Source organism: Bubalus kerabau, chromosome 1, assembly GCF_029407905.1.
Source record: "Bubalus kerabau isolate K-KA32 ecotype Philippines breed swamp buffalo chromosome 1, PCC_UOA_SB_1v2, whole genome shotgun sequence".
NCBI classification, from domain to species: domain Eukaryota; kingdom Metazoa; phylum Chordata; class Mammalia; order Artiodactyla; family Bovidae; genus Bubalus; species Bubalus kerabau.
Window position 1 is genome coordinate 177,102,443 of NC_073624.1, and position 26,090 is coordinate 177,128,532.

General features: G+C 47.3%; 1 protein-coding gene across 9 annotated transcripts in view; it reads left to right on the forward strand.

Annotated features, from left to right (window-relative positions):
- Positions 1 to 56: 56 nt before the first annotated feature.
- AKAP8L (A-kinase anchoring protein 8 like) overlaps positions 57 to 26,090 on the forward strand; it is a 34,927-nt gene continuing 8,893 nt past the window's right edge. For 3 of the 9 annotated variants that reach the window (XM_055542269.1, XM_055542314.1, XM_055542290.1), the window contains exons 1-12: positions 57 to 2,732; positions 7,729 to 7,803; positions 12,647 to 12,679; positions 12,940 to 13,180; positions 15,023 to 15,476; positions 15,569 to 15,665; positions 15,749 to 15,819; positions 16,188 to 16,251; positions 17,076 to 17,184; positions 18,635 to 18,776; positions 18,869 to 18,974; positions 19,211 to 19,341. In XM_055542269.1, coding sequence (XP_055398244.1) covers positions 2,720 to 2,732; positions 7,729 to 7,803; positions 12,647 to 12,679; positions 12,940 to 13,180; positions 15,023 to 15,476; positions 15,569 to 15,665; positions 15,749 to 15,819; positions 16,188 to 16,251; positions 17,076 to 17,184; positions 18,635 to 18,776; positions 18,869 to 18,974; positions 19,211 to 19,341 — 1,536 coding nt within the window. In that variant the 5' untranslated portion in view covers positions 57 to 2,719. Of the gene's footprint in view, positions 2,733 to 7,728; positions 7,804 to 12,646; positions 12,680 to 12,939; positions 13,181 to 15,022; positions 15,477 to 15,568; positions 15,666 to 15,748; positions 15,820 to 16,187; positions 16,252 to 17,075; positions 17,185 to 18,634; positions 18,777 to 18,868; positions 18,975 to 19,069; positions 19,120 to 19,210; positions 19,342 to 21,295; positions 21,878 to 26,090 lie in introns of those variants that run through there. The other 6 variants (XR_008700943.1, XR_008700944.1, XR_008700945.1 and 3 more) reach the window with 5 other exon arrangements.

Sequence of the window (26,090 nt, forward strand, 5' to 3'; positions counted from 1 at the left end):
TCAAGCCACCTCCGCCAAAAGCCCCTGGAAGCCCTGGGTTTTCCTGTTGGCTGCCAAGCCCACCAGACCTGTCTGGGGATGAGCCCAAGTTCCTAGCTGTTGGCCCTCCATGGCATGGCTGGTGGTTGGGGGAGGGGGCGGCGGGTGGGTCTCTGGCCAGCTGGTGCGGCAGCTCCTGTGAGCCAAGGAGAGGAACCAGAGCTCTGGGCAGCTGGTCTGGGAAGGGAGCCAGGATTGAGCCGTGATTGAGGCCTAAAGGGCTCTCCGAGGGCAGGAGCTGTCCATTGAGGGTGTGGGGACCTTCACTGGTGGGGTGGGTGAAGCTCACAGCCGTTGGGACTGCCCTGCCTTCAAGACATGTGACCTGTGTGGGGAGATACACGCTCTCCCTGAACCCAACTAACAGAAGGGGGAAAAAGAGCTGCTGGCTCCTTTTCGTTGTTATTTATTTTCTCATTCTGCAAATGTTTATTGAACGTTTCTGAGATTTTAACAGATTTTGTTGGCTGCTCCTTCTTGTTTATTGCATGTGATTTTTTAGCTCATTATTTTCACTTAAAACAGCCAGGGGCTGCAAAGTGGGAATGACCTCCTGGGGCAGAGGCCTCTCCTACCCCAACCCCATTATCCTTGGCCCCCAACCATGCCCCTGACTGGGAACGGGGGACTCACAAGCTGTGACAGTACGCACCCCTCCTCCCCAAGGGTGGTCTTGGCCTGCACACTTGGCTTTTCTGCTCCTATGAGATCAGGATGCATATCTTGCCTGCCAGAGGAGGGCCTCTACTACTCATGTCTAATATGAGACTTTGAATGCTGGTAGAGCCTCTCTCGGAATGAGACCTGACCCAAAGGCACCACCTCTTTCAGCTTTTTATAAGTTTTTTTTAAACTAATACATTAGTTTTAAAAAGTGATGTAAGCTGGATGTAAAGAAAAAGTTCAAACTATTCAAGAACTTAGAAAGTAGGAGGTCCTGCACCACCAACAGTGATGCCATGATAGGGGCCGGTCCTCGAAAGGGTTGAATGCTGTTCTTGCCACAGAGGGATCTTTCCCTAAAACTTGTGATCACACCCCTTCTCGTAAGCAGTTCTACTACTTGTCTCAGAGGCAGAGCATTAGATATTAGTGAAGTCAACATATGAGGGTAAAATATAGCTGTGGTACACGCCATGAAGGAAGCTATGGGATCCAGGAGAGGTGTCCTGGGACTGTGCCTTAGTTTGGAGGGCAGGCAGGTCTCCCTGAGGGTGACACTGAAATGAGCCCCACAACTGGAATGCACACGAGGCAGAACTTTATGTACTTCATATGTGGAGTTTTTCAATGCATTGTGAACTTTGTCCCACGTGGCAGCAAGTTTTGCATAGGCCCAGGGTTGGAGGAGTTGCTAAAGCCTTTCATGGAGAATCCTAACCACACAAAAGTGGAATAGTAAAATGAACTGTCACCTACTCATCAGTTGTAAACTCATGACCAGTCTCTTCAGCTACAGCCCCTTCATGTCCTCCTCTCCATATGAATTAGGGTCATCAGACCAATTAATCTCTAATGTTTCAGCATATTTCTCTGAAGGATACGGACTTTTAAAAAGTGCCATCGAAATGAGAGATTAATATCAAAAAGTCAGTAGTGGCATACTTTAAAACAAAAAGTACAAGTCACCCAGCTTGATGAATTTTCACGAACACAAGCACAATTTTCAGTGTCTGCAGCTCCCTCAAGTCATCTCTTAGCAGCTATGAGATGGCTCTGACAGTGGACACATCCAAAGAGGCTGCTGAGGACACAGCGCTGGAACCTGGCTGGGCTTCTTAACTGTAGGATCTCTGAAGTCCAGAACAAACGGAGAAGGGTTTAGAGCGGGTAGTTCCAGCTTTAACACTTAAGTGTCAAGGACCCTGAGCAAGTCATGAATTTCAAGCTTCAGTTTTCTTATCTTTTTAAATGGGAGTTAAAAACAAAAAACAACTTCCTCACAGAGCATTTGAAGTAATACAAATATATATTTATTACATATAATGATATAAACATGATGTATATCTGTTATCTTTATGTAACGGTGGATAACAAAATGTAACATTTCTTTAGATCACCCGACACCGGACTGAATTCTTCACATATGTTATTTCACATATTTGAAACTGCCCAGTATCTTGTTTGGCACTTAGCTGTAATTTTCATTCCAACATGGCTTTACCTTGTTCGTTTTGGAGCTGAAGGCCAGGGAAGTTAGGAAAGAGAGTAGATTGGCACGACACCCCCGTGGCAAAGCCGGGACTGGAGGAGTGCCCTGCCCTGCAGACCCAGCTCCCTCTGGCGGGCCTCCAGGGCACAGGCCTTTCCCGCCTGGCCGCGCTTGGGCCTCAGGTCTTTCCGTAGTGAACAGCTCCGCCCCTTAGAACTCTGCGGGAGTCCACCTCCAGGACGTCTCCTCTAGGCCAATCCGCATGGTCTCAAAATAACGGGAGGCGGGATTAGGGCGGGGCTCTCATGAGATTGGCAGAGCCCTCAGCCACGGGGCTAAGGAGGCTCCGAGATGGACAGCGAGGCTATCCAACAGGCGTGAAGCTAGGGTCCGGCGCGAGCCAATGCTGTCGAGGGGCGGGGCTTAGTTGTGTGTAGAAGGGGCTCGGGGGATTCTCTCCGCTAACGCGGCGGCGTCCGACGTGTGGAGCAGCTGCCAGAATCTTCGGGTGCAGTTTTCGCTGCTGCCATGAGCTACACAGGTGAGCCCGGCAGGGTTGGTGAGGAGAGGGGTCGGGCTTCAGGTGGAGAGGGATAGGGATGTGCCGGAGCCGCGCCGGGCTTGTCCGTGCCTCCCACGGGGCTTGGACACTGCCCTTTCTGCGGTCACAAAATGGCGCCGGGGTCCCGTCGCCTCAGTATCGCGCCCCTCACGCCTCGGCGTCTCAGTTCTCTGTGCTGGCCACCTTGGGTCCCGGCTCCCGACCGCCCGAAGTTTTGGTTTCTGTCGCCTGTGTCGGTGGGTCTTGGTTTCGGCACCTGAGTTCTCGCCTCCGTTCCTGGCCCGGCCACCTGGGCCCTCGTCGCCTCAGGTCGCCCTTTCTCGGGCCTCGGCCCTTCAGGTCGATCTGCGGACTTGGCTGCCGTCGCCATTGTCCCCCGTGCAGTTTCCCCGCAAATACCGCGGTTGCCCGCCCCACCCCCTCGCCTTTACCTGCCCCAGGCTGGGAGAGGCGCCAGCCCCTCCTTGGAGGGCGGGTGTGAGTGAATAAATACATGAAGCGTTTGGGCCGAGTGGGGGAACCTCGCGTCCTTAGGGACTGAGCCTTGTGAAGAACGGCTGGCTTCCGTGTTAACTCATTCCACAGCTGTCAAATTCATCGTGGCGTCGGGGGTTGAATACACTGACATACTGACGGGAATTCCTCAAGTGTTTTATAGAGGAGGGCAGACCATAATCGGGTGGGGCCGAACGTAGTATGTGTTGTGGAGTAGTCAGTACCCTGAGGACCTTGTTCTATTACGTGGGGTGGTTGGGGACCTCTGGAGAGCATTGAGCATTTGAGCAGAGACCTGAATGGAACGTGGGAGTTAGGGATATCTGGCCAAGGGGGCCCTCCATATAAAGACCTAGTGACAGGAGCTGCCTGGCGTGTTAAACGATCAGCCTGAGGTGATCAGTGGGTCTTGAGCTAAGGGGAGGGAGGGGATGATGAGATTAGAGAGGGAGCCATAGGATATGCCTGGGTGATTACAAATCATCCCTGAATGAATTCAAAGGCTGGCCTGGGACTGCTTTCGGAGTAACTGATGAGGCTTCTCAGCCAAGAGCTTCCCTTGTTAATAGGGCTTGAGCTTGTGTGGTTGCTGGGTAAGCTGCATTCTACTTGGAATGTTTAGGACTGAGAGTGGAATCTGAGCCTCTGGGGCTGCTCCATAGGCAGCTGTATGTTGGCCTTAGATGAGAAGGTAGTGTTAGCTCTCCCTCCTCCAGGTCAGGAGCTTGGCAAGAACTCCAGTTTTTTTAAGCAACCATCCCTTAGCCCAGTGGTTCTCAACCAGGGGCAAGTTTGCCCTCCAGGGGACATTGGCAAAGTTTGGAGCGTGGTATTCGGTTGTCACTTCTTGGGGTGGGAGTTGCTACTTGTGCATCTAGCGGGTAGAGGCCAGGAATGCTGCTAAAACATGCTATAGTGCAAAGGGTGGCCCCACCCTAAAGAATTTTCTGGCCTCAAACATCAGTAGTGCCAAGGTTGAGCAACCCTGCCCTAGCCTTTGTGTACCTTTTCTGGTTCACCAGGGTTCATCATCAGTCGGGTTGATACTAACATAACTGAAATTGAAAACTGATCCTTTTCACCAAATCTTATCAAGAACTGGAAGACAGTTCTGTGGTTATTAGGGACAGGACTGCTGAAGAAACCAGGGGATGACTGGTTGGGTGCTGGTGGGTAGCTTAATAATGATCCATTTAATTTCATAGACAAGGAAACTGATATATAGAGGTCACAGATGGTCAAGTTTGAATTTCAGCTCCATATCTTGTAGGCTGTAATTCTGTGTTTGAGTTGGCAGTGAGGTAGCCAAGCTAATGAGGTTATGGTTAGTTTTCCCTTGATCTTGACCAACTGAAAACCACAGTTGCTTTATAACGTGTGACTTTCCCTTTTAAGAAGCAGACCACTGAAGTCAGAGGCATGTAAGGACTTCCCTTGCAATCCAGTGGTTAAGATTCCACTGCAGGGGCACTGGTTCAGTTCCTGGTGGGGGAACTAAGACCCCACATGTCAGGAAGTGCTGTCATAAATAAATGAATGAACGAATGTCAGGCATTTTATGTCACATTTTAGACAACTCTTTGCCTTTAAGGGGAATTTCTGGAGGCCTTAAAGCAAATGTTAGCATTATTAGTAAGGGTAGAAGGTGATTTAAAATGTATCTTTTTGATAACTTATCTAATCTTTTAATCTAATTTTATTATGTATACTTGAAAAAGAAGGTTCTATCTCTACCACCAAGGGGAGGAAGATAGGAGCAGTGGAAAAACAGGGCAAAAAATCCAGAATCAGATCTTTAAACAAAGGTCTGAAATGCTGCCAGTCTTTTTACAGGAACATTCATCATCTCATATATTTTCTCTGTGTTAGGAATGCACAGGTGGTTTAGCTGGATGGCTCTGGCTTGGGATTTCTCATAAGGTTACATTTTGGATGTTAGTTGGGACCTTAGTCATCTGAAGGCTGAACTTGGGCTGAAGGTGACTCAGACTAATGTGCCTGACAGGTTGATGCTGGCTATTGATTTCTGTACTATCTGGAGCTCTCCACAGGCCTACTAGAGGGTCCTTACTATATGCTGGCTTATAGTAAGAGTGAATAATCTGAGAAAGAATGAGGTGGAAGCCTCAGAAGTTACACTGGGTCATTTCTGCAATATCTTCTATTAAACTGCCTCCCTCTATTTGGGAAGAGACAACATGATGTCAGAAGGCCAGAATCATTGGAGGCCATCTTGGAGGCTGATTTTCACTGGATAGTGGAGGTGGGCTGCAACCTAACCTCTTTCCTATTGTCTTCCAGTTTTTGTCACTTGATATTATTTTTTCAAAGAATCCCCTTCTAAAAAAAGAAGGAAAAGAATAAAATAGAGAAGCTTTGTGTGTTTTTGAGCAAAAAAGATATCAGAGAGGCTGGCCAGGAGGGAGGGGCTGTGATACACAGTTATAAACCCACGGTCTGACCTTTCACTTTATAGGACCAAAAATTTGCTTATTTTATTTTTTCACTCAGAGCTTATTTTTTCATTCAGAACTTAATCAAGCTGAAAAATTGAACCAAGACAAGATCGATACTCAAGCCAGATAAGAATTGGTTCATAATTGGAGCATAACTAGCTAAAGAAGGTCCTGCCCTGGGGGCAGTGTTGTGGCACAGAATATTAATGTAGAGAGGATAGAACTAGAGCTGAGTTTGCCTTTGAACTCTGAAGGTTTGATTGACTGATGAATTATATTTCCTTTTTCTCAAGGAAGAATCAGGGCCCTCTCCCCTGAATATACATAGATCTTTTGCTCTATAGCTTTAATACTGTGTATTTAATCCAGTATGTATTCCTGTTAGCTTGTGGTACGTTCTAGTTGCAGCTGCAGTACCTTCAGACCATATTACCTAAAGTCTGGAGTTGTTTTGCCAGTGGCACTATTGCTGAACAAACAGGTTTCCAGAAGCTAGTTGAGCAAACAGTGGAAAAGGCCAGTGTAAGGTGGTACTTACATTGGGAGCCTTTCCCACAGGTGAACCTGCTTTAGATTACTTTCAATGTTTCTTGTGTATAGTTATTATCAGGGTTACAGTTTGGGCATCTCAGGAACGTCCTGGGTCCCTGGAGGAAATCCATTCCAGTGTGCCCTCTTTAATTAGGGTATGTAGGAAATGTTGGATTTATATGCTTCTGTCACCAGCTCTGTTATTCCCCCGTGCCCAGTTTCAGTTCCCTCCTCTGGGAAGTAAAGTGTGGATCCACTGATCTTTGTTTGAAACCCTTGGAGCTGGGTGTGTTTTGGAATTCTAGCTTAAAAGGACATTGCACGACACCTGTAGTGGGGTTTGGGGCAGCGCCTGGTAATTAAATGAAGAAAGATAAAGAATGTCCTCATGGGTCATTTTTTCTCAAAATGCATGTTGACACCACATTTGACGAAAACACTTGGTTTTCAGACCTTTTTGGACTTTGGAATTGGCAGGGTAAGGGATCTTGGCCCTGTCCCTTCTGTTGGCTGTGGTGAGGATGAAGCGAAATAATGCAAATGAACCCCTTAGCACCCTGCAGGAAAAACACTTGTTCAGTGTTGGCTGCTGTTGCTGTCCTATTTGCTGCTATGGTCTTAAGAAATGAACTGGAAAAAAAAAAAAAGAGAGAGAACTAGAAAGAGTGTCAACAAATACTTGAATGCTGCCCAGGGAAAGGCACTTGGTGTATGCTTTTATTGTGAGCAAGCTACTGGAGGTGCTGGCTTTAATTTTTAGGTCATGAGCTGGGTCTTGATGGGAACAGGCAAATGTTGCCTCTTATGGTATCTATCATAATTTCAGTGCTAAGGGCAAATCACTTAAAAATATTTTACAAAAATATTTTAAAAGCGTAGATTAAAAGATAATCAGCATTTGAGACCAGTAGTTTCTGGTAGAAGTTCAGATTTTCCTTACTTGTTACTAATTCATTAGAAGTTGAGAAATAGTATAAGATTTGAGAAGATTGGAAATTATACATAGAATCTATAATGCTTGTTCCATGTAAACATGCTAACCCCAAGTAATTACATTTAAGAGGTAATTGTAATACACTTTTTTTTTTTAATGGAAAGATGAAAAATATATATAAGCTTTAGATTTGGGGGAATGGAATAGGTATTATTTACCTTAACATTGTTCAAAATTAACCCCCATTGTTATTTGAGTTGAAGCTCACCTTTCAGTGATATAAACACTTTCTTCATTTACCTGAATAATTTGGGTACCCATTTATCAAAACAGGGTACTGGTTTAAAGATTTAAAAATGTTTATCCAATTCTTCTGACATAACAAGTTAAATATAGCCTGCCTTTCCTTTGGTTGATATGTTCTGGAGGTGTTCAGAAACCAAAAGTTTTGGTGGCTTTCCAGTGAGGGGTCTGCCAGGCAGTCTCCACTGAAGGGTAGTCTTAGGTCATTTTCATGTGGCTTTTTTGGAGAAATTAACCACACTGTACATATATTTAGGCTTTGTCCAGGGATCTGAAACCACTTTGCAGTCAACGTACTCAGACACAAGCGCGCAGCCCACCTGTGATTATGGTAAGTGTGGGCCCCTGGGAATTGGAGGGTGTGTGCTCTGCTTTTAGTGGCAGAGCAATCCACTGGTTTATTAGTTGCCTTTAACATTGCTGTCACACTGTCTTTTCCAAATGCAAACTTGTGTGAAATGGTATGGTGGGCTCTTAGAATAGCTTCGGGGGGTTAGAATTGCCCTTTGGGGGCCATTATGGGAAAGAGGTCTGTTATTGAGCAAGCTGGGGAATTCTTGACTGTATATGATTGGTTCTTTTGACCCTTTGACAAACTGTTAGAAGTACTTGTGGCCTGTGACAAAGATGTAGGTTCAGAAAATCCCCTCGAGGGAGGGTCTGGGGAGGAGAGTAGCCAATCAAAGTCCAAAGGATTGATGTGAGCAGAGTAGTGCATGAGATTCCAATGTAGGAGAGGCTGCCTGTCTGAATCTAGATGGCTTTTAGAGACACAGTCAGGCTGGTAGGCTCCTCACACACAGGGTTGAAAGTTTCTCATTGATTTCTCAACTGTGGACAGACACACTGAATCTCTAATTCAGAAGGATCCATAGATATTCTGTTGGTGTCTCTCAGCAGTCCAAAACTGCCCGTAAAGCTGTTTCTCTGTGATTTGTGACCGTGACCCTAGTTCTCTGTCATGAAGGAGCTTTCTTCAAAGGGTTTTGCCTTGGTTATTGAGATGGGTAATTGGTTTTACTGCCAAGGTCTAGGGAAAGACTGAGTTTACACAGTCACATTCTCTCAGGAGTCACTGATTAAGTGGAAATAAGTAAAACTCCTTGAAGGATTGTCAGATTGTCCCAGGGGAGAGAGAGACTTAAAAAAATGTTCTGAAAATGAGTAAGGAGGTATCAAATAGTTCATAAGGAGGAGAAACTTTGTTTGCATGGCTTCTCTGTCCTGCCCTCCCTGCCTCAACCCTTTTCATTAGACTTAATCCCAAATTACACATCTTTTTTGAACCATTTTCTCTCAAGTTTATATATTCTAGTCCAAAGCATTTTATAAGATGTGCCATTTGCAAATATTTTCTCCCAGGCTGGGGCTTATCTATTTGTTCTCTTGATAGTATCTTTTGAAGAACACCAATTCTTCATTTTGGTGAAGTCCAGTTCATCAGTCTTTTATTTTTGTTTTAAAAATCTTGGAGCTGTGCTGTGTGGCATGTGGAATCTTAATTCCCTGACCAGGGATTGAACTTGAGTCTTAACCACTGGACTGCCAGGGAAATGCCAGTCTTTTTTTTTTTTTTGCACTGACTCTTCTTTGCAGCGCAGGAGCTTCTCTAGTTGCAAGATGTTTCTCTTGTTGTAGAACACAGGCTCTAGAGCGCATGGGCTCAGTAATTACAGCACATGGGACTCTCTAGTTGTGACTCTTGAGCTTAGTTGCCTGACCAGGGTTTGAACCCAAGTTCCCTGCTTGTGTTGGAAGGCAGATTCTCAACCACTGGATCACCAGGGAAGTCCCCCCAGTTGTATCTCGGAAATTTATACTTAACCCAAGGTCACAAAGATTTTCTTTTAAGCGCTTCATAGTCTTAGGTTTTACATTTATTTTGTGATTTTGAGTTAATATTTCTACCAGGTATACAATATAGGTCAAGATTCTTCATTACCTTTGTTGAAAATTAATTGAATGTATATGTGTGGGTCTGTATCTGGATTCTAATTCTCTTTCATTGATTTGCCTGTCCTAAGTTTCCTCTAGTACCTTACTGTCTTGATCACTATAGTCAGTCTTGAAATTTATGAATATGAGTCCTCTAGGTTTATTCTTTTTCCAAAATTGACTTGGATATTCTTGTTCCTTAGCTTGTACGTATAAATTTTAGACACAGTTTGTCAATTTCTATAAAAATTCCTCTGGAGATTTGGAGTGGAATGGTCTTGAATCTATAGTTTGGGAGAATTGAAATCTTAACAGTATTAAGTCTTCTAATATGTGAACACAGAATGTCACTTCATTTGTTCATGTCTTTTTTTTTTTTTTTTTTTAGTGTTTTGTAGTTTTTGCACACAAATCTTACACATATTTTGTTCAGTTTACAGCTAAGCATTTCATGTCTTTAATGGTATGGGATATGATAGTTTTCAAAAATTCAGTTTCCAATTGTTCATTGCTGTTATGTAGAAATTTGATTTTTTTTTTTTTCTTTTTGTATGTTGACCTTGTAATAAAACCTTGCCAAGCTCACTTATTCACAAGTTAACTTTTTTTTCCACTAGTAACTTTTTTTTGTAGTTTTTTTTTTTTTGAGAAGTTTTACATCATGTTTTGAAGGAATAGTTTTACTTCTGGCTTAAATTGTAAGATTAATATAACAACATTTAAATAACATTTTGAAAAACAGTCAACCAAGGTCCCACCATTTTATACTTGTCAGCATAGTTATTTTAGGTAGTTGAATAGCTTACAGGCGGCTAGAACTTGTTTTGTTGTGCTGTTAGAGCGTTTCCTTGGGCAGCATAAGGCTTAGTAGTTTCTTTTTTGATGCCTATGTCATATCACTGAGTAGGTTGACCATAATGTGATTAACTATTACCTTAAAGTCAAACATTTACATAGTTTTCTATTTTTGCTCTTTAAATATTGTTTTCTATAACCAGCTTCTTTTCTTTACTTTTTCTTTCCTTTTTTCTTTTTTTGGTTTCCTTTTTAAAAATAAATTACATTCTTAAAATAGTCTGTCAACTATGGTCTCATCTCTGTGGAGATGAAGTGAATTCCAGTGTTCTTTTGCAAGGAAGTCACCAAAGAACACAGTGTAGACAAAGATTTCTCCTGAGGGGATCTGGCTGGGGAGCCCACCAGGGTTACTCTAGGCATAGCAGGTAGCGCATAGAGAGTGCTTGCCTGCCACTGTCATAGGAGCCACCAGCCTGTGCTTGTGTTCAGAGTTAATGCCTACTGCTGCTTCCTTTCTTTGTGCTTCTTTGCTGGTCTGGCAAGTCCTCAGTAGTGGAAGCCTGGAGTGGGGCAGGGACACCATATTTGGGGCTCAGGCATAGCCTCGATGGGCTGCCTTTGTCTCCCAGTCCTGTCTCTTTTTGAATAGACAGTGTCCACCGTCCTGGTTGCAGACAGCCACGTGGCCAGACCCTTTTAGCTGTTGGGACTAAGTGTGCATTATTCCTTGTGTGGCTCTGCCAGCCACTCTTCTTGCCTGTTTGAATGCCTCATTCACCACTCACTCCTTGCATGATCTCCATCTGCTGTCCCTTGCTGCTCTCTAATTATTTAGGGTCTGCTTTACCACACAGTGCTCTGGGCCTGAGGAGTGCCTGGGACTGCTAGCCTCTGTTCTGTGTGCTCTGAGCATGATCATCGTTGAATAACAAATGAATGAGAAGCCCCTACTTTGGTTTCCCCAGCTGTAGAGGATTTTTGCTTTGTGAGCTCTAGCATGTCCACAGTTCATTAGTGTTCATCTCCAGGTCCTTGCTGGTTTCCAGTGTCTCCCTATTCGTTTGTGCAGTAGATCGAGGGGAAACCTGAGTATAGGATCTCAGCTTGCCCCCCCTTGCATGTTCACTCTGATTCATCTTCTCAGTGTATGCACTCTTGCCTTCTTGTGGCTGGATTCTGTTGTTCATCATGCTGCCGTCTCGCTGAGGTTTGGTCCTCTCTCTGTTCTGGGACAAGGATGACTTGTCTGTCTGCAAGGTAGACATTGTGGAATAGGAGATAACTCTGAGGTCCCACCAGAGACGCTGGGAAAGTGGTCTCCTGTTCTCATGTACTTCCTTGGGAAAGAATCGTGTGTGCTCGACTCAGAGATTGCCCTTTGCTTTGCACTTGGTCAGTTTTCAGTGGCTTTACGTTTTCGAAGGAAAGAATTTTTCTTTAGTTCAGTTCAGTTCAGTCGCTCAGTCGTGTCTGACTCTTTGCGACCCCATGAATCGCAGCATGCCAGGCCTCCCTGTCCATCACCGATTTTTCTTATGTGCTATAATAAAATGCAAAGTACATTTAGTTTATAAGCCAAATTGTATTTTCATCAGTTCTTCTCAAGAGTGGTGTCCTGTCTTTCCCTCTGCTTATGTGTTCCAGCACAGCACACTCACACAATTCAAGGGCTTGATAGTTCTCCCTGTTAAGGCAGACGTTTGAGGGACTAGGGTGGTTATTTTCTCTGCTCCAGATGGCTTTGTCGGGTGATCTGATTGACAGGGTTTTGGAGTGGATATGAGCTCTTTGCTGAGCTTCTTTTACAGCATGGAATCAGTGTGAGGCGCCAGAACTGCTTGACTCTCCTCTCATTGGTGCTTAGCCAAGGGTGAGAGTAATCTTCCAATTCTGGCTTACTGCGACCGTTTGTGTTGTGTATGAAGGATGGGGTGAGCCCTCGGGCTGAGCACCGCGAGCTGGGCCGTCCCACGTAAGGCACGGGAAAGATGGGGGCACGTCCTGGCCACCCTTCAGTGCCTTATCACTGTGTAGCTGTTGAGCCTCAGAAGTGCCCCTGTGGGGAGCTGTTGATGTCCTCACTTTGTGGATGAGGAAAGTGAAGCGCCCGTGGGTTGCATTTCTTGCTCAGAGGCACACAGGACCTGGGCCTCCCACTCAGATTATTGCGGAAGCCATATAGGAGCTTGCAGCACTCCCTGAGAGTGTTAGGAATCGGGGGTTCCTTAAATAGCAGATGGTCAGAGCCACGAAAGATCGGGCACCAGGGCAACATGTGGCCTAGGTCAGTTATATAGTGCTCTCAAGCTCAAGGCTTCTCAGGGGAGGTTCAGCCTCCTATAACCGCTCAGGTTCTAGGAATCATTGTTTTTATGCCGGAATTAGACTCTCATCGTATTGTAAGCAATTATAGATATAATTGCCCTTTTACATTTTTGTAGGATATGGAACTTGGAACTCTGGGACAAACAGAGGCAAGTATTATTCCCATGATCACTCTTCTCTCCCTTGGGATTGTGCAGCTTAACCAAGGTTTCGGGATGGGGCTTGCCTTTGGGGGTCCAAGGTGCCCTGGGGCTGGCTGTTCCTTCCCAGAAGGCTGGGCCCATCCAGCCTTGGGTGGCTAAAATCCAGGCTTGTCTCTGTGACCAAAGATGTCCTTGTCTCTGTGTTTGTCTGTCTCTCCTCGCCCCCTCCATCTTGTCTGTCTGTCTTTCTGTCTCCATCGTTGCAGGCTACGAGAACTATGGTTATGGCTATGGCTATGGCCAGGATAACACCACCAACTATGGGTATGGTATGGCCACTTCAAACTCTTGGGAAATGCCTAACTCTGACACAAATGCAAACCCTAGTGCCATGGGTAGTGCCAGTGCTGATTCCGTTTTGTCCAGAATTAACCAACGCTTAGATATGGTGCCGCATTTGGAGACGGACATGATACAAGGAGGCGTGTACGGCTCAGGTGGAGAAAGGTGAGTGGGCACCAGCCTAGGGGTGAAGGCTTTGCAGGGTCACCCTCTGCCCCCTGGCAGTCTCCCTCTCCTGAACTTCCTGTTATATCTGTCTGCTTTCTCCTTCTTTGCTGTACTGCTGGGGCTTCCCAGAGACTGTGTAGGGTCTGTTTCACATTCCTTCTCTGGCTTGTGTCCCGTCCTCCCTCCGTCCTCACCCATTGCCTGATGGTGAGCCTCTTTTCCAGCTTGCGGAGGGCCAAGCAAGCCCACTCTGGGCTGGTTTCACTGTGACCTCTGAGTGGCTCTTCTCAGGGTCATTGTTGAATGACTCTTCCCTCTGGAGACAGCCATTTGAAGTCCTTGGAATACTTTGCACCCTGCACTCTGTCAGGGCACGACCGTTTGGGTTGTGTATGAAGTATGGGGTGAGCCCTCGGGCTGAGCACCGCAAGCTGGGCCGTCCCACGTAAGGCACGGGAAAGATGGGGGCACGTCCTAGCCACCCTTCAGTGCCTTATCACTGTGTAGCTGTTGAGCCTCAGAAGTGCCCCTGTGGGGAGCTGTTGATGTCCTCACTTTGTAGATGAGGAAAGTGAAGTGCCCGTGGGTTGCATCTCTTGCCCAGAGGCACACAGGAGCTGGGCCTCCCACTCAGATCTGCCTTCGGGTTTGTCCTTATCTGATCTGGTGCTGGCCCAGGAGTTCTGTGCCCTAGTGAGAGGTTTCAGTGATAAGGGCACATGTATTTCTACCACAGGATGGAGTGAAGTGGCCTAATGGCTCCAGTTGACAGATGGGAGAGTGTAAGGAGGGGCCTGACCAGACACTGATAGGGCCAAGTGAGGCTCCAGGAGCACTAGGGCTGAGGGTGCCAAGGAGACTTCTGCTTGCATGAGCTCTCTAGCAAGCAGAAAGTGTTGGGGGAGGCCCAGCACATCCCCTCTCCTTGTGCCTGATAGTCATCGTGTTGGATCAGAGGCTGCCAGATGGTGGAGTGGGGGTGGGTTGAGGGGTGGTTGGGCTGACATTGCTGCTGGTGCCAGCTGCCTGTGTACCGTCTTACAGCAACCTAAAGCTGGAAAGCAGGGTTCAGAGACAGTGTGACAGTTGGGTCGCCCTGGCCTCTTCTTTCATGCTGCTGGTGCTTCTTAACTACCCAGCTTTGGCAAAGAGACGTGTGGGGCCTGGGCCTGTGGGCTGCAGCCGAAGTTAGAATAGCTGTCTCTGATTCCACAGTCAGAACCTCTGGCTTGCTTTCCCACTTGCTGTGTAGGCTATGATGCCCTGTCCTGGGCGCCAGGGATGATACGAGCTCATAAGAGTTCTGTTCTTGTCATTGGACAAGCTTGCAGTGTCTCTCCTGGCAAACGTTCTGTATTCTTTTTTGTTTTCAGTGGTGAGGGGGTTTGAAGGTTTCCTGTGAATGTTACCAGCCCCAGTGGACAAAACACTGATGCGCTGGATTGCCCATGTATTGCGGGATGCCGGGATGCTTGGCTCTGCCCCTCGAGGAGCGGCCTTGGGCATTGTGACTGCCACAGACACATGCACATTTCCTGTGGCCCCACTGTTCCCCTGAGACCTACTCTACCCTCGTAGTCAGTCCTTGTTAGGGTCTGAAAGCTGGTGCGTGGTCATATGCAGGCTTGGGGACATGAGCTGAGGGGACCTGCTAGCTTCTAGAAATCTGCCCCGAGAAGCCTTTTAAGTTGGCATTTCTGAACGTTGGTTCTCTACAGTGGGCTGGGGTAGTGCTGGAGTGGGTCTTCTGTCCCTGAAACGGAAAGGTTTGCTGGAAGGCAGGAACAGAAGGGTGAGGGGACCCGAGGCCCCCTTGATGCTTGTCATCTGCCTCTACAGGTATGATTCCTACGAGGCCTGTGACTCGAGGGCTGTCCTGAGCGAGCGTGACTTGTACCGGTCGGGCTATGACTACGGAGAGCTTGACCCTGATATGGAAATGGCCTATGAGGGCCAGTACGATGCCTACCGCGACCAGTTCCGCATGCGTGGCAGCGACACTTTTGGCCCACGGGCTCAGGGCTGGGCCCGGGACTCCCGGAGTGGCCGGCCGATGGCCTCGGGCTATGGGCGCATGTGGGAAGACCCCATGGGGGCCCGGGGCCAGTGCATGCCTGGTGCCTCCCGGCTGCCCTCCCTCTTCTCCCAGAACATCATCCCTGAGTACGGCATGTTCCAGGGCATGCGTGGCGGGGGCACCTTCCCAGGTGGCTCCCGATTTGGCTTTGGGTTTGGCAATGGCATGAAGCAGATGAGGCGGACCTGGAAGACCTGGACCACGGCTGACTTCCGGGTGAGTGAAAGGGGCCCCTCCTGGTCTGTGACTGAGAAAGTGAAGGGCCTTGAAGCCATTTACCCTGACCCTGCTCGCTCTTTCTGACCCAGACCAAGAAAAAGAAGAGAAAGCAATGCGGCAGTCCTGACGAGCCAGACAGCAAAGCCACCCGGACGGACTGCTCTGATAACAGTGATTCAGACAACGGTGAGCCCGGGTGCTGGGCCCATGACCCTAGCCCTCTGCCCCATGGGCCTCCTGCACTGAGCTTGCTTCCTCTTGCCTTTCAGACGAGGGCACAGAGGGGGAAGCTGCAGAGGGCACGGAAGGCGCTGAGACTGTGGAGAAGGGCTCCAGAGCAGTAAGTGGCCCCAGCCCTGCACTCTTGTCTGTCTGTGGGTGAGGCCTGCGGACAGGGGGCTGCTTGAGCCCCGGCGCTCCAGAGCAGGCCTCTCCCAAGAAACACAGGCCAGCCTGAGTTATCCCTGCATGCAGACATGATTAGCACAAGGGAGTGGAGGTCTGGTAGAGGGCGCAGGCTGCCGGCAGCCGCTGATCAGAGGCTGGGTTTCCTTTTCAGAACATGGCCCAGTGAGGCCTCTGTGCAAGGCCTGCTGGGAGGCTGTGAGGCGCCAGCTCTATGCCAGCCTGGTACAGGGCCTTGTTATTTACAGCTGTTTGGAGCGACTGCACAGGCTTTAACACTGACTGTCTGAAATTGTGTCTTAGGAAGGAGAAGACGAAGAGGGAAAAGAGGAGGGGAAGGAAGGTGGCAAAGAGGATGCAGAGAAGGGTGAGTCTTCTGAGTGGCCAGGCACTGGGGGCTTTTCCAGATGCTTGTGGCGGGAGGGGGCCAGCCGAGGGCAGGGTCTTGGCAGAAATATGCCCAACTTGGATCGTCCCTGTGTGGCTGACTATGTACTGGTAGGGAGTAACCTCTCTTCCTCTGCCTGGTTCCTACTCTGGCCCTGATCTCGAGACAGTACACTGGTTTCGCCTTCAGGTGGGCGGGGCAAGCAAAAGTGTGGGGGAACCCCAGGCGCAACCCCTGCCCTCAGGCCCTTAGTAACATGCAGTTCCAAGTCCTCAGTGGCTGGTGTCCAAGCTGAGACCCTTGGTGCAGTTTTTACGGCTCTGGTTTGCGTGTCCTTTCCCTTAGCACCTCTACAGCCCCTGTTGGGAGTCCGTGTCTCCCTATTCGAGTGATGAGCGCCAGCAGGTACCTAACCTAAATCCAGCCTCAGCCTACTGTTGCCGCGGTACCCAGTGTGGGTGGGCAGGGCCATGTGAGCTTTGGGGCCTTTACCCTTGGGGGCTGCACTCAGGCCCCTCCTGAGGCCTTCCTGCATTCTGCCACCTGGGTCCTCTGAACTTTGGCCAGTGTCCCCACTGAGACAGCCTCTCTTTACCTTCCAGCTTCCCTGTGGCTCACTCTGCAGAGTGTGGATGTCCTGGAACGTGGTGGGGTCAACTCCCCACCCATCCCAGGGCACCCGGTCCTGCTCGCAGCCAGAGGCCTTGCTCGGACAGCTGCTTTCAGAATGGACCCCCTGGAGTAGACAGTGGATATCCAGCCAGAGGCCACAGACTGGTAACCATATCCTTCTGTTCCCACAGGGGTCCTGAGCACCCAGGATGAGAGTGGCCAGGCCAAACGCAAGTTGCAGGCAGGCAAAAAGAGCCTGGACAAGCAGAAAAAGCGGCAGCGAGACCGCATGGTGGAAAGGTAACCAGCTTCCCTCCACCCCTTTGCCTCTGCCTCACTCTGGGGCTGCCTCCAGGAGAGCAGGGCCATAGCTCTGCTGCCTCACCGCCCTCTGGCCTCCCTTGGGAGCCGTCACCTGCTCGGCCGTGCATGGACCCTGCTTTCCTCCAGGCCCAGCTCCCAGGGCCTGATTCGTCCCCTGCCCCTGTGCGGCCGCCTGGTGACCGCTAGCGACTTTGGCCTGAGATCTGACACTGCTCAGCACCGTTGCCCAGAAGCTCCGGCGCTAGGTCACTCGGCACATGAGCCCCGAGGTGTACTGGGGGCCTGATGCCCCTGCGGGAGGGGGCCAGCTCAGCAGAGACTCAAGGTCCAAGGCGCCTGTGCCACCCCAGCTAGCTGCCAAGAGGCCGTCACTGTGCTCAGGAGAGACGGCAGCACCTGTGGGCTGTGGCAGCCTCAGGCCTGCCCTCTGCCCGGCCCGCCGGCCCTGTCAGGCCGGGCCTGTCTGCGGCTGAGCCCTTCACGCCCCTTGGTCGGGTCTGTCTGCCCTCAGGGCTCCCGCACTGGCGCTTGCCTCCTCCTCCTCCGCCTCAGACTCTTGCTCTTGCTGGACCTTCCTCAGCCTCGCCGGCGCCCGGCCCCTGGGCTCTCCAGACAAAGCTGACCCCGTGGCCCAGATAAGGACGTCCGGCAGAGGTAGGGACCTGCCCCGAGGCCTCGGTGGCGGCTGGCCTCTTCCGCCCCTTGCCACGGCGGCCTGCTCCGGCCCAGGCCCCAGACCCCGGGCTTCTGCTGTGGACACGCGGCCCAGACAGAGCACCTCGCTCAGGTGACTCCAGGCTGCCCTCTGGCAGGCCGGGCGGGCGCCCTCCTCCAGCTCAGACTGGTCTCTTCTCAGAAGAGGAAGATGAGGCAGCAGGTGCCCAGGCCTGCTTGCCTCCCATCCCTCCCGACACTACCCCCACGCATTCTGAGCAGAGGATGGGCTGGGTCTTTGAGCCCCTCAGCCCCCACAAGGAAGATGCAGCACCTTTCCGGGCCCTGCCTCAGGACTGCGTACTTCACTCTGCACTCAGGGCCACCTGGCTCACGCCAGGGCATCCTTCCTCTGCTCCCCAGCTGGGCCAAGTGCACAAGCTCCTGCCCAGCCTCGGTAGAGAGGCCCTCCAGCAACCTTCCAGCGACTCCTTGCCTGTTGCAGCAGCTGCTGCCTCAGGCTTCAGCCTCCTGCCTGTGGGAAGGAAGAGCTCCTGCCCTGTCCCCTACGTTGCAGTAACTGCAGCCTGCAGATGTTCTGTCCCTTTGCACTCCCAGCCCCACTGGTCCTAGCCTGTCCCCCTGCTGGGACCACACCTCAGAGGCCCATGAGCAAGGCCTGTTTCAGGGCTCGCAGCTGGGTTGGGTGATGCAACAGCACTCTTCCCCGGAACCCTCTTGGTCTCAGCTCTGCGTTTCCCTCCTGTGGCAGGATCCAGTTTGTGTGTTCTCTCTGCAAATACCGAACCTTTTATGAGGATGAGATGGTCAGCCACCTTGACAGCAAGTTTCACAAGGAACACTTTAAGTACGTAGGCACCAAGCTCCCCAAGCAGACGGCTGACTTTCTGCAGGTGAGCCTTAGAGTGGTTGGTACAGCTGCTGTTACCCTGCAGACATAGAGTGGCCCACACAAAGCTTGATATCTCCTTGGTGTATCCGGCAGGAATATGTCGCCAACAAGACGAAGAAGACAGAGGAGCTCAGAAAAACCGTGGAGGACCTTGATGGTCTGATCCAGCAGATCTACAGAGACCAAGATCTGACACAAGGTGAGGAGGTTCCATCCCAGTCCTACCAGGCCGGACCTCAGCCTTCCCTCCTCTGGTTCTCAGAGTAGGGTCACAACACCCCTCTGTTCCCCCAGGGAGGGTCAGTGAGAACAGCCTCAGGCCCACGTGGAAATGGCAGGGTGAGGTGAGGAGCTGGTCTGGCATTTTCCCCCAACTCCTGGGTCTTTCTTAGGTGTCTGGGACCAGTGGCGACTCCCTCCTTCTCTCCTCTACAGAAATTGCCATGGAACATTTTGTGAAGAAGGTAGAGGCAGCCCACTGCGCAGCCTGTGACCTCTTCATTCCCATGCAGTTTGGGATCATTCAGAAGCACCTCAAGACCATGGATCACAACCGGAACCGCAGGGTGAGTGGCCACCAGTGCCCTCCCACCATTCTGTGGGCTAACTGGCTTAGGCCTCTGGGGAGGTGCTGAGGTCATGACCCCTGCCTGCTCATGAAGAGCTGCCAGGGGCAGGAATATAAACACATCTCCAGCCCAGAGCAGTCAGCCACGCTACAGAGGGATGGAAATCGGTGACTCTGCCTGGCAGGTGGTGGCATCAGGGCCAGACCTTAAGAAGAAGTAGGCTGTGGGAAATGGGGACCTGCGTATGCATAAGGGCCAATGGCCAGATTAGGTTCAGACACCAAACAGGGAGAAGCATATGATACAAGTGTTGTTGGAGGAGCGATTGGACACAGGTTTACAAGGGCTGGGCTGAGGGGCCTGGTCTTGTTCCGGTAGGCAGCAGAGTTTTTAAGTGGGGGACTAGAAGGATTAGAGTTGGTATTTGACTAGAGACTTTGGGTACCTGTTCTGGGAAGGAAGTGTGATCAGTGAAGGACCTTGGGAGATGATGGAAGAGCAGTTTAAGAAAGTGAATAGGAGTTCAGCATGAGGGAGTGATGAAAGTCTGGGTTATTACAGATTTCTGGCTTGTTTAACTGGTGGACAGTGGTGCTGGTAAGATGAGAAGGGTGGGGTAGTATATGGTATAAGAAAAGGAGCGAGTTTGGCAAGAAATTGAAAAAATTGTGTCTTGCATTCCAGTGTATTCCCAGGGCCTAACACAGAAGCCAGAGTGGGTGTTCTTTTGGTTGAATGGGTGACATCCTGAATTAAAGCTGGCTATTAGAGATCAAGTGAGCGGGGTGGGGCTTTGCAGTAGGGAGAGAGCTGGGAGGCCCAGGGCCAGGTCTGGGCTAGAAAGAGAGGCCTGGCTGCCGTCACCCTGGATGATGCTGATAGACCTTATGAGCAGATGTAGCAGCCAAGGGGAGTGTAAGGAATCATTTCTCAACCTTTTTCCATGCCCATGAAATTCATCTCTGGTCTTTCTCAGTGCAGTGATTCTCAACAGTGGGATGGGCTTAGAGATCTGGCTGGGATGGTGGAGGAGATTCGGGATTGGCACATACCGTTGACAGATCTGAAAAGATACAGAAAATGTCCGTTGGCTTTGGCAACAGAGAAGCTGTAGGGATCTTGGCATGGTGAGATTCTTGGGTTGGTAGCTGATAAGGGTTGAAAGAGAACAGAGAACAGACTATAGAGACTGGATAGTGCATGGTATTAAAACTTGGAAAATTTAGGTGAAATGAATGATAGCTAGCAAAATATAAACTGATTCCAAAGCAAGTTGCAAAAAAAAAAAAAAATAGCTGTAACAACCAGCAGCCATAGAGGGGATTGGAAGGGTACTAAAAGATACTTTGAAGACACCAGAAGTAGTTGGTTATAGAGAGTTCAAATATAAATACTATAGTCTGTAAAATGCCAGATTTAGAAGTAAATAAAAAGCTTCCAGTTATTATTAATTTTGGTAACAGTTTTATTGATGCTCAATTCCCATACCGTGCAATTCGTCCATGTAAGGCACACAAGTCAGTAGTTTGTACTAGAGGCACAGTTGTGTAGCTGTCAGCACAGTTGTAGAACATCTCCATCACCTCAGAAAGAAAGCCACGCCTTACAGCTGTCACTCTGCAACCACCATACTCCCCAAACCTTAGGCAACCACTAATTTACCGTCTGTCTCCATGTATTTCTAGGCATTTCATATAAATGCAGTCACCATAGTATGTGGTCTTTTGTGATTGGCTTCTTCCATTTAGCATGTGTTCAAGGTTCATCCATAGTGTAGCATGTATCAGAACTTCATCCCTCTGTGTGGCCTAAACCTTTTCTCTTGTGTGGATATATACCACATTTAGTTTATTCATGCTTTAGAATTTGGATTGTTTCCACCTCTTGGCTATTATGGGTAATTCTATTATGATGCAAATTTTTGTATGGACATGTGTTATGGTTTTTTTAGACAGGAGTGGAATGTCTGGGTCAAATAGTAACAGTTTAACTTCTTGAGGAACTGCCAGCTTATCTTCCAGAATGGCTGTACCATTTTATATCCCCAACAACAATGTGTGAGTTCTGATTTATTCATATGTCACCACTACTTCACCAGTACTTGTTATTATCTGACTTGTTGATTCCAGCCAGTCAGTCATTCAGGTGTGCAGTGAGTTGTATCTGTTGTATTTTTCATTTGCATTTCCCTGATAACTGACCAGTGATGTCAAGCATCTTATCATGGACTTGTTGGCCATTTGTCTGTCTTCTTGGAAGGGAAGAAATGTCTGTTCAGATACTTTATTTTTGAACTGTGTGGTCTTTACGAGTTACGGTTCTTTATATATTCTAGATACGACTCCTTAATCAGACATATGATTTGCAAATATTTTCTCCCATCCCATGGCATGGGTTTTTTCACCTTGATGTGTCGTTGTAGCACAAAAGTTTAATTTTGATGAAGTTCAGTTTATCTAAATTTTTTTCTTTTGTTCCTTGTGCTTGGGGTATCATATCTAAGAATCCATTGTCAAATAAAAGGTCACAAAGATTTATCCCTTTGTCTTCTTATAATAAGGGTTTTACAGTTTTAGCTCCTACAATTTGGTTTTTAATGCATATGAATTAATTTTTGTATGTGGTGTAAGGTAAGGTTCAACTTCATTCTAGTCCATGTGATTTTCCAATTGTCCCAACATCATTTGTAGAAGAAAGTATTCTTTCTTTGTTGAATGGCCATGGCTCTCTCGCCAGAAGTCAGCTGACTGCAGCTCCATGCATTTATTTCTGGACTCTTTATTCTGTTGTTCTCTGTGTTTATCCTTATGCCATTACCACACTGTAGCTTTGTAGTAAGGTTTAGCGTCAGAAACAGACACCTGTAACTTCTGCTGCTGCTTTTTTTTTTTTTTTGAAGATTGTTTTGGCTATACTGTGTTCCTTGAGATTCCACGAATTTTAGGACCAACATGTCAGTTTCTACAAAGAAGCCTGGTGTCCTAATGGGACTATATTCAATTTCTGTATCAGTTTGGAGAGTATTCCTTTCTCAGCAATATTAAGTCTTCCAATCCATGAAAATGGAATGTCTTTGCTTTATTAAGAATCTTTAATTTCTTTCAACAATATTTCAGTTTTCAGTGTATAAGTTTTTTATTTGGGGGATTGTTTATTCCCAAGTATTTCATTCTTTTGATACTAATATAAATGGAATTGTGTTCTTTAATTCCATTTCTGAGTTTTTCTTTGTACCTGTTTCAAAATAGAGTTGATTTTTGTTTGTTGATACTGTATCCTGTAACCTCACTGAAGTTGTTTATTAATTTTAATCATGGATTTTTTAGCATGTTCTGTATATCAGTTATCTGCAGATGGAGATAGTTATAGTTTAACTATTTCCTTGCCAATATGGATGCTGTTTAATTTTTTTTTTTCCTTGTTTAATTGCCCTGGCTAGAACATACCACACAGCCTTGAAGAGAAGTTCCTCCCTGCCCCTCCTCTTGTCTCTGGAGGAAGCATTGGTCTGACCACCCCTCCTCTTGTCTCTGGGGAAGCATCGGTCTGACCGCCCCTCCTCTTGACTCTGGGGGAGCATCGGTCTGACTGCCCCTCCTCTTGTCTCTGGGGGAGCATCGGTCTGACCATTGAGTGCGCTGCTTAGCTGTGGGTTTCCCATAGGTGCTCTCTGTCTGGTCGTTGAGTTCCCTTCTGGTCGTTGAATTCCCTTCTGGTCGTTGAATTCCCTTCTGGTTGCATCTTGTTGAGTGTTTTTATTCTGGAATGGCATTGGAGTTCATCAGATGCTTTTTCTGCATTTATTGAGATGATCGTGTGGTTTTTGTTTTTTATTTATTGATACAGTATAAATTTCATTGACTTGAGGGTGTTAAGCCACCCTTGGCGTTTTGGGGAAAAATCCTATTTGGTCATGGTGTATACTTCTTTTTATATGTTGTTGAATTGGCTTTGCTAATATTTTGTTGAGAATTTTTTGTATCTGTACTCATGAGATATTGGTCTGTATGTTTTTTTGTGATATTTATGGGTTTGGTATCAATGTAATACTGGCCTCATTGGAGGGACTGATGTTGAAGCTGAAACTCCAATACTTTGGCCACCTGATGCGGAGAGCTGATGCATTTGAAAAGACCCTGATGCTGGGAAAGGTTGAGGGCAGAAGGAGAAGGGGACGACAGAAGATGAGATGGTTGGATGGCATCACCAACACAATGGACATGGGTTTGGGTGGACTCCAGGAGTTGGTGATGGACATGGAGGCCTGGTGTGCTGTGGTTCATGGGGTCACAAAGAGATGGACACAACTGAGCGACTAAACTGAACTGAACTGAATACTGGTCTCAAAAAATGAGTTGAGAAGTTTTCCTTCCTGTTGTTTGGAAGTTTGCAAAGAATTGGTATTAAATTGGTAGAACGTGCTCTGAAGCTGTCTGGACCTGGGCTGTTCTTTGTGAGTAGCTTTTTTTTTTTTTTTTTTTTTTTTTTACGAATTCAATTTCCTTACTTCAGTTCAGTTCAGTTCAGTCGCTCAGTCATGTCCAACTCTTTGCGACCCCATGAATCGCAGCACGCCAGGCCTCCCTGTCCATCACTATCTCCCGGAGTTCACTCAGACTCACGTCCATCAAGTCAATGATGCCATCCAGCCATCTCATCCTCTGTAGTCCCCTTCTCCTCCTGCCCCCAAACCCTCCCAGCATCAGAGTCTTTTCCAATGAGTCAACTCTTCGCATGAGGTGGCCAAAGTACTGGAGTTTCAGCTTTTGCATCAGTCCTTCCAAAGAACACCCAGGACTGATCTTCAGAATGGACTGGTTGGATCTCCTTGCAGTCCTAGGGACTCTCAAGAGTCTTCTCCAACACCACAGTTCAAAAGCATCAGTTCTTCGGTGCTCAAGCTTTCTTTATAGTCCAACTCTCACATCCATACATGACCACTGGAAGAACCATAGCCTTGACTAGACGGACCTTTGTTGGCAAAGTAATGTCTCTGCTTTTGAGTATGCTATCTAGGTTGGTCATAACTTTGCTTCCAAGGAGTAAGCGTCTTTTAATTTCATGGCTGGAGTCACCATCTGCAGTGATTTTGGAGCCCCCCAAAATAAAGTCTGACACGGTTTCCACTGTTTCCCCATCTATTTTCCATGAAGTGATGGGACCAGATGCCATGATCTTCGTTTTGTGAATGTTGAGCTTTAAGCCAACCTTTTCACTCTCCACTTTCACTTACATCAAGAGGCTTTTTAGTTCCTCTTCACTTTCTGCCATAAGGGTGGTGTCATCTGCACATCTCAGATCATTGATATTTCTCCTGGCAGTCTTGATTCCAGCTGGTGCTTCTTCCAGCCCAGCGTTTCTCATGATGTACTCTGCATATAAGTTAAATAAGCAGGGTGACAATCTACAGCCTTGACGTACTCCTTTTCCTATTTGGAACCAGTCTGTTGTTCCATGTCCAGTTCTAACTGTTGCTTCCTGACCTGCATATAGGTTTTTCAGGAGGCAGGTCACTGTTCTGTTTAGATTTTTCTTTTTTTTTTTTTTCCCACCTGATTTCTCTGCACTTGGGATCTTAGTTCTCTGTCCTGAAATTCAACCTGGGCCCCAGTAGTGAAGGTGCCATGTCCTAACCACTAGACTGTCAGGGAATTCCCTCTCTTTCTGAGTCAGTTTTAGTAATGTCTTTCTGGAAATCTGTGCATTTAATCTAATACTCAATTTACTATCATGCATTTATTCCTAGTGTTCCATTATAATCATTTTTATTTCTGTATTATCAGTAGTCCCCTTCTTTGATTTCTGATTGCTTTGAGTCTTTTTTTTCTTGATCAGTCTTGCTGAGGTTTAATTTTGCTGACATTTAAAAAGAACAAACTTATGGTTTTGGGTTTTTTTGCTCTTTTTTTTGTGTTCTCTGCTTCATTAATTTCTGTTTTAATCTTCTGCTTGCTTTAGGTTTTTCTCTATTTTAATATAGCCATTTATAACTGTAAGTTTTCCTCTGAGTACTGCTTTCACTGCATCCCATAAGTTTTGATATGTCTCGTCCTCACTTTCATTCATCTCAAATTATTTTCTAATTTCCCTCTGCCTTCTTTTTCTTAGACCCATTGGTTATTCAGCAATGTGTCATTTAATTTTAACATACTTCTAAATTTCCAAAATTCCTCTGTTATTGATTTCTAATTTTCTTCAGTGTAGTCAGACGATATACATTCCATTATTTCAGTCCTTTTCATTTACTGAAGTTTGGTTTATGGCCTAGTAGTATAGAGTCTGTGCTGTTTTGTAGATTTGAGAAGAATGGATATTCTGTTATTGTTGCAAAGTGTTCTTTAGATATCTGTTATGCCTGTTTGGTTTTATAGTGTTGAAGCCTTTTATTTCCTTGTTGATCTTCTGCCAAGTTGTTGTTTGCATTATTGACAGTGGGATATTAAAATCAGCTATGGTTGAATTGTTGTCCGGTGCATCTATACTTAAGTATCCCCCGATGGAGAGACCCTTTTATCATTATAAAATGTCCCTTTTTATCTTAGTAACATTTTTTACAGTCTGTTCATCTGGTATTAGTATAGTCAGTTCATTTTCTTACGGTTGATGTTTGTATATCTTTTCTCATCCTTTTCCTTTCTATTTATTTGTATCTTGAATCTATTGGATCTAAAGTTTGTCTCCTGTGGAGAGCATATTATTTGAACTTGTTTTTCTATCCAGTTTGACCATCTTTGCCTTTTGACTGG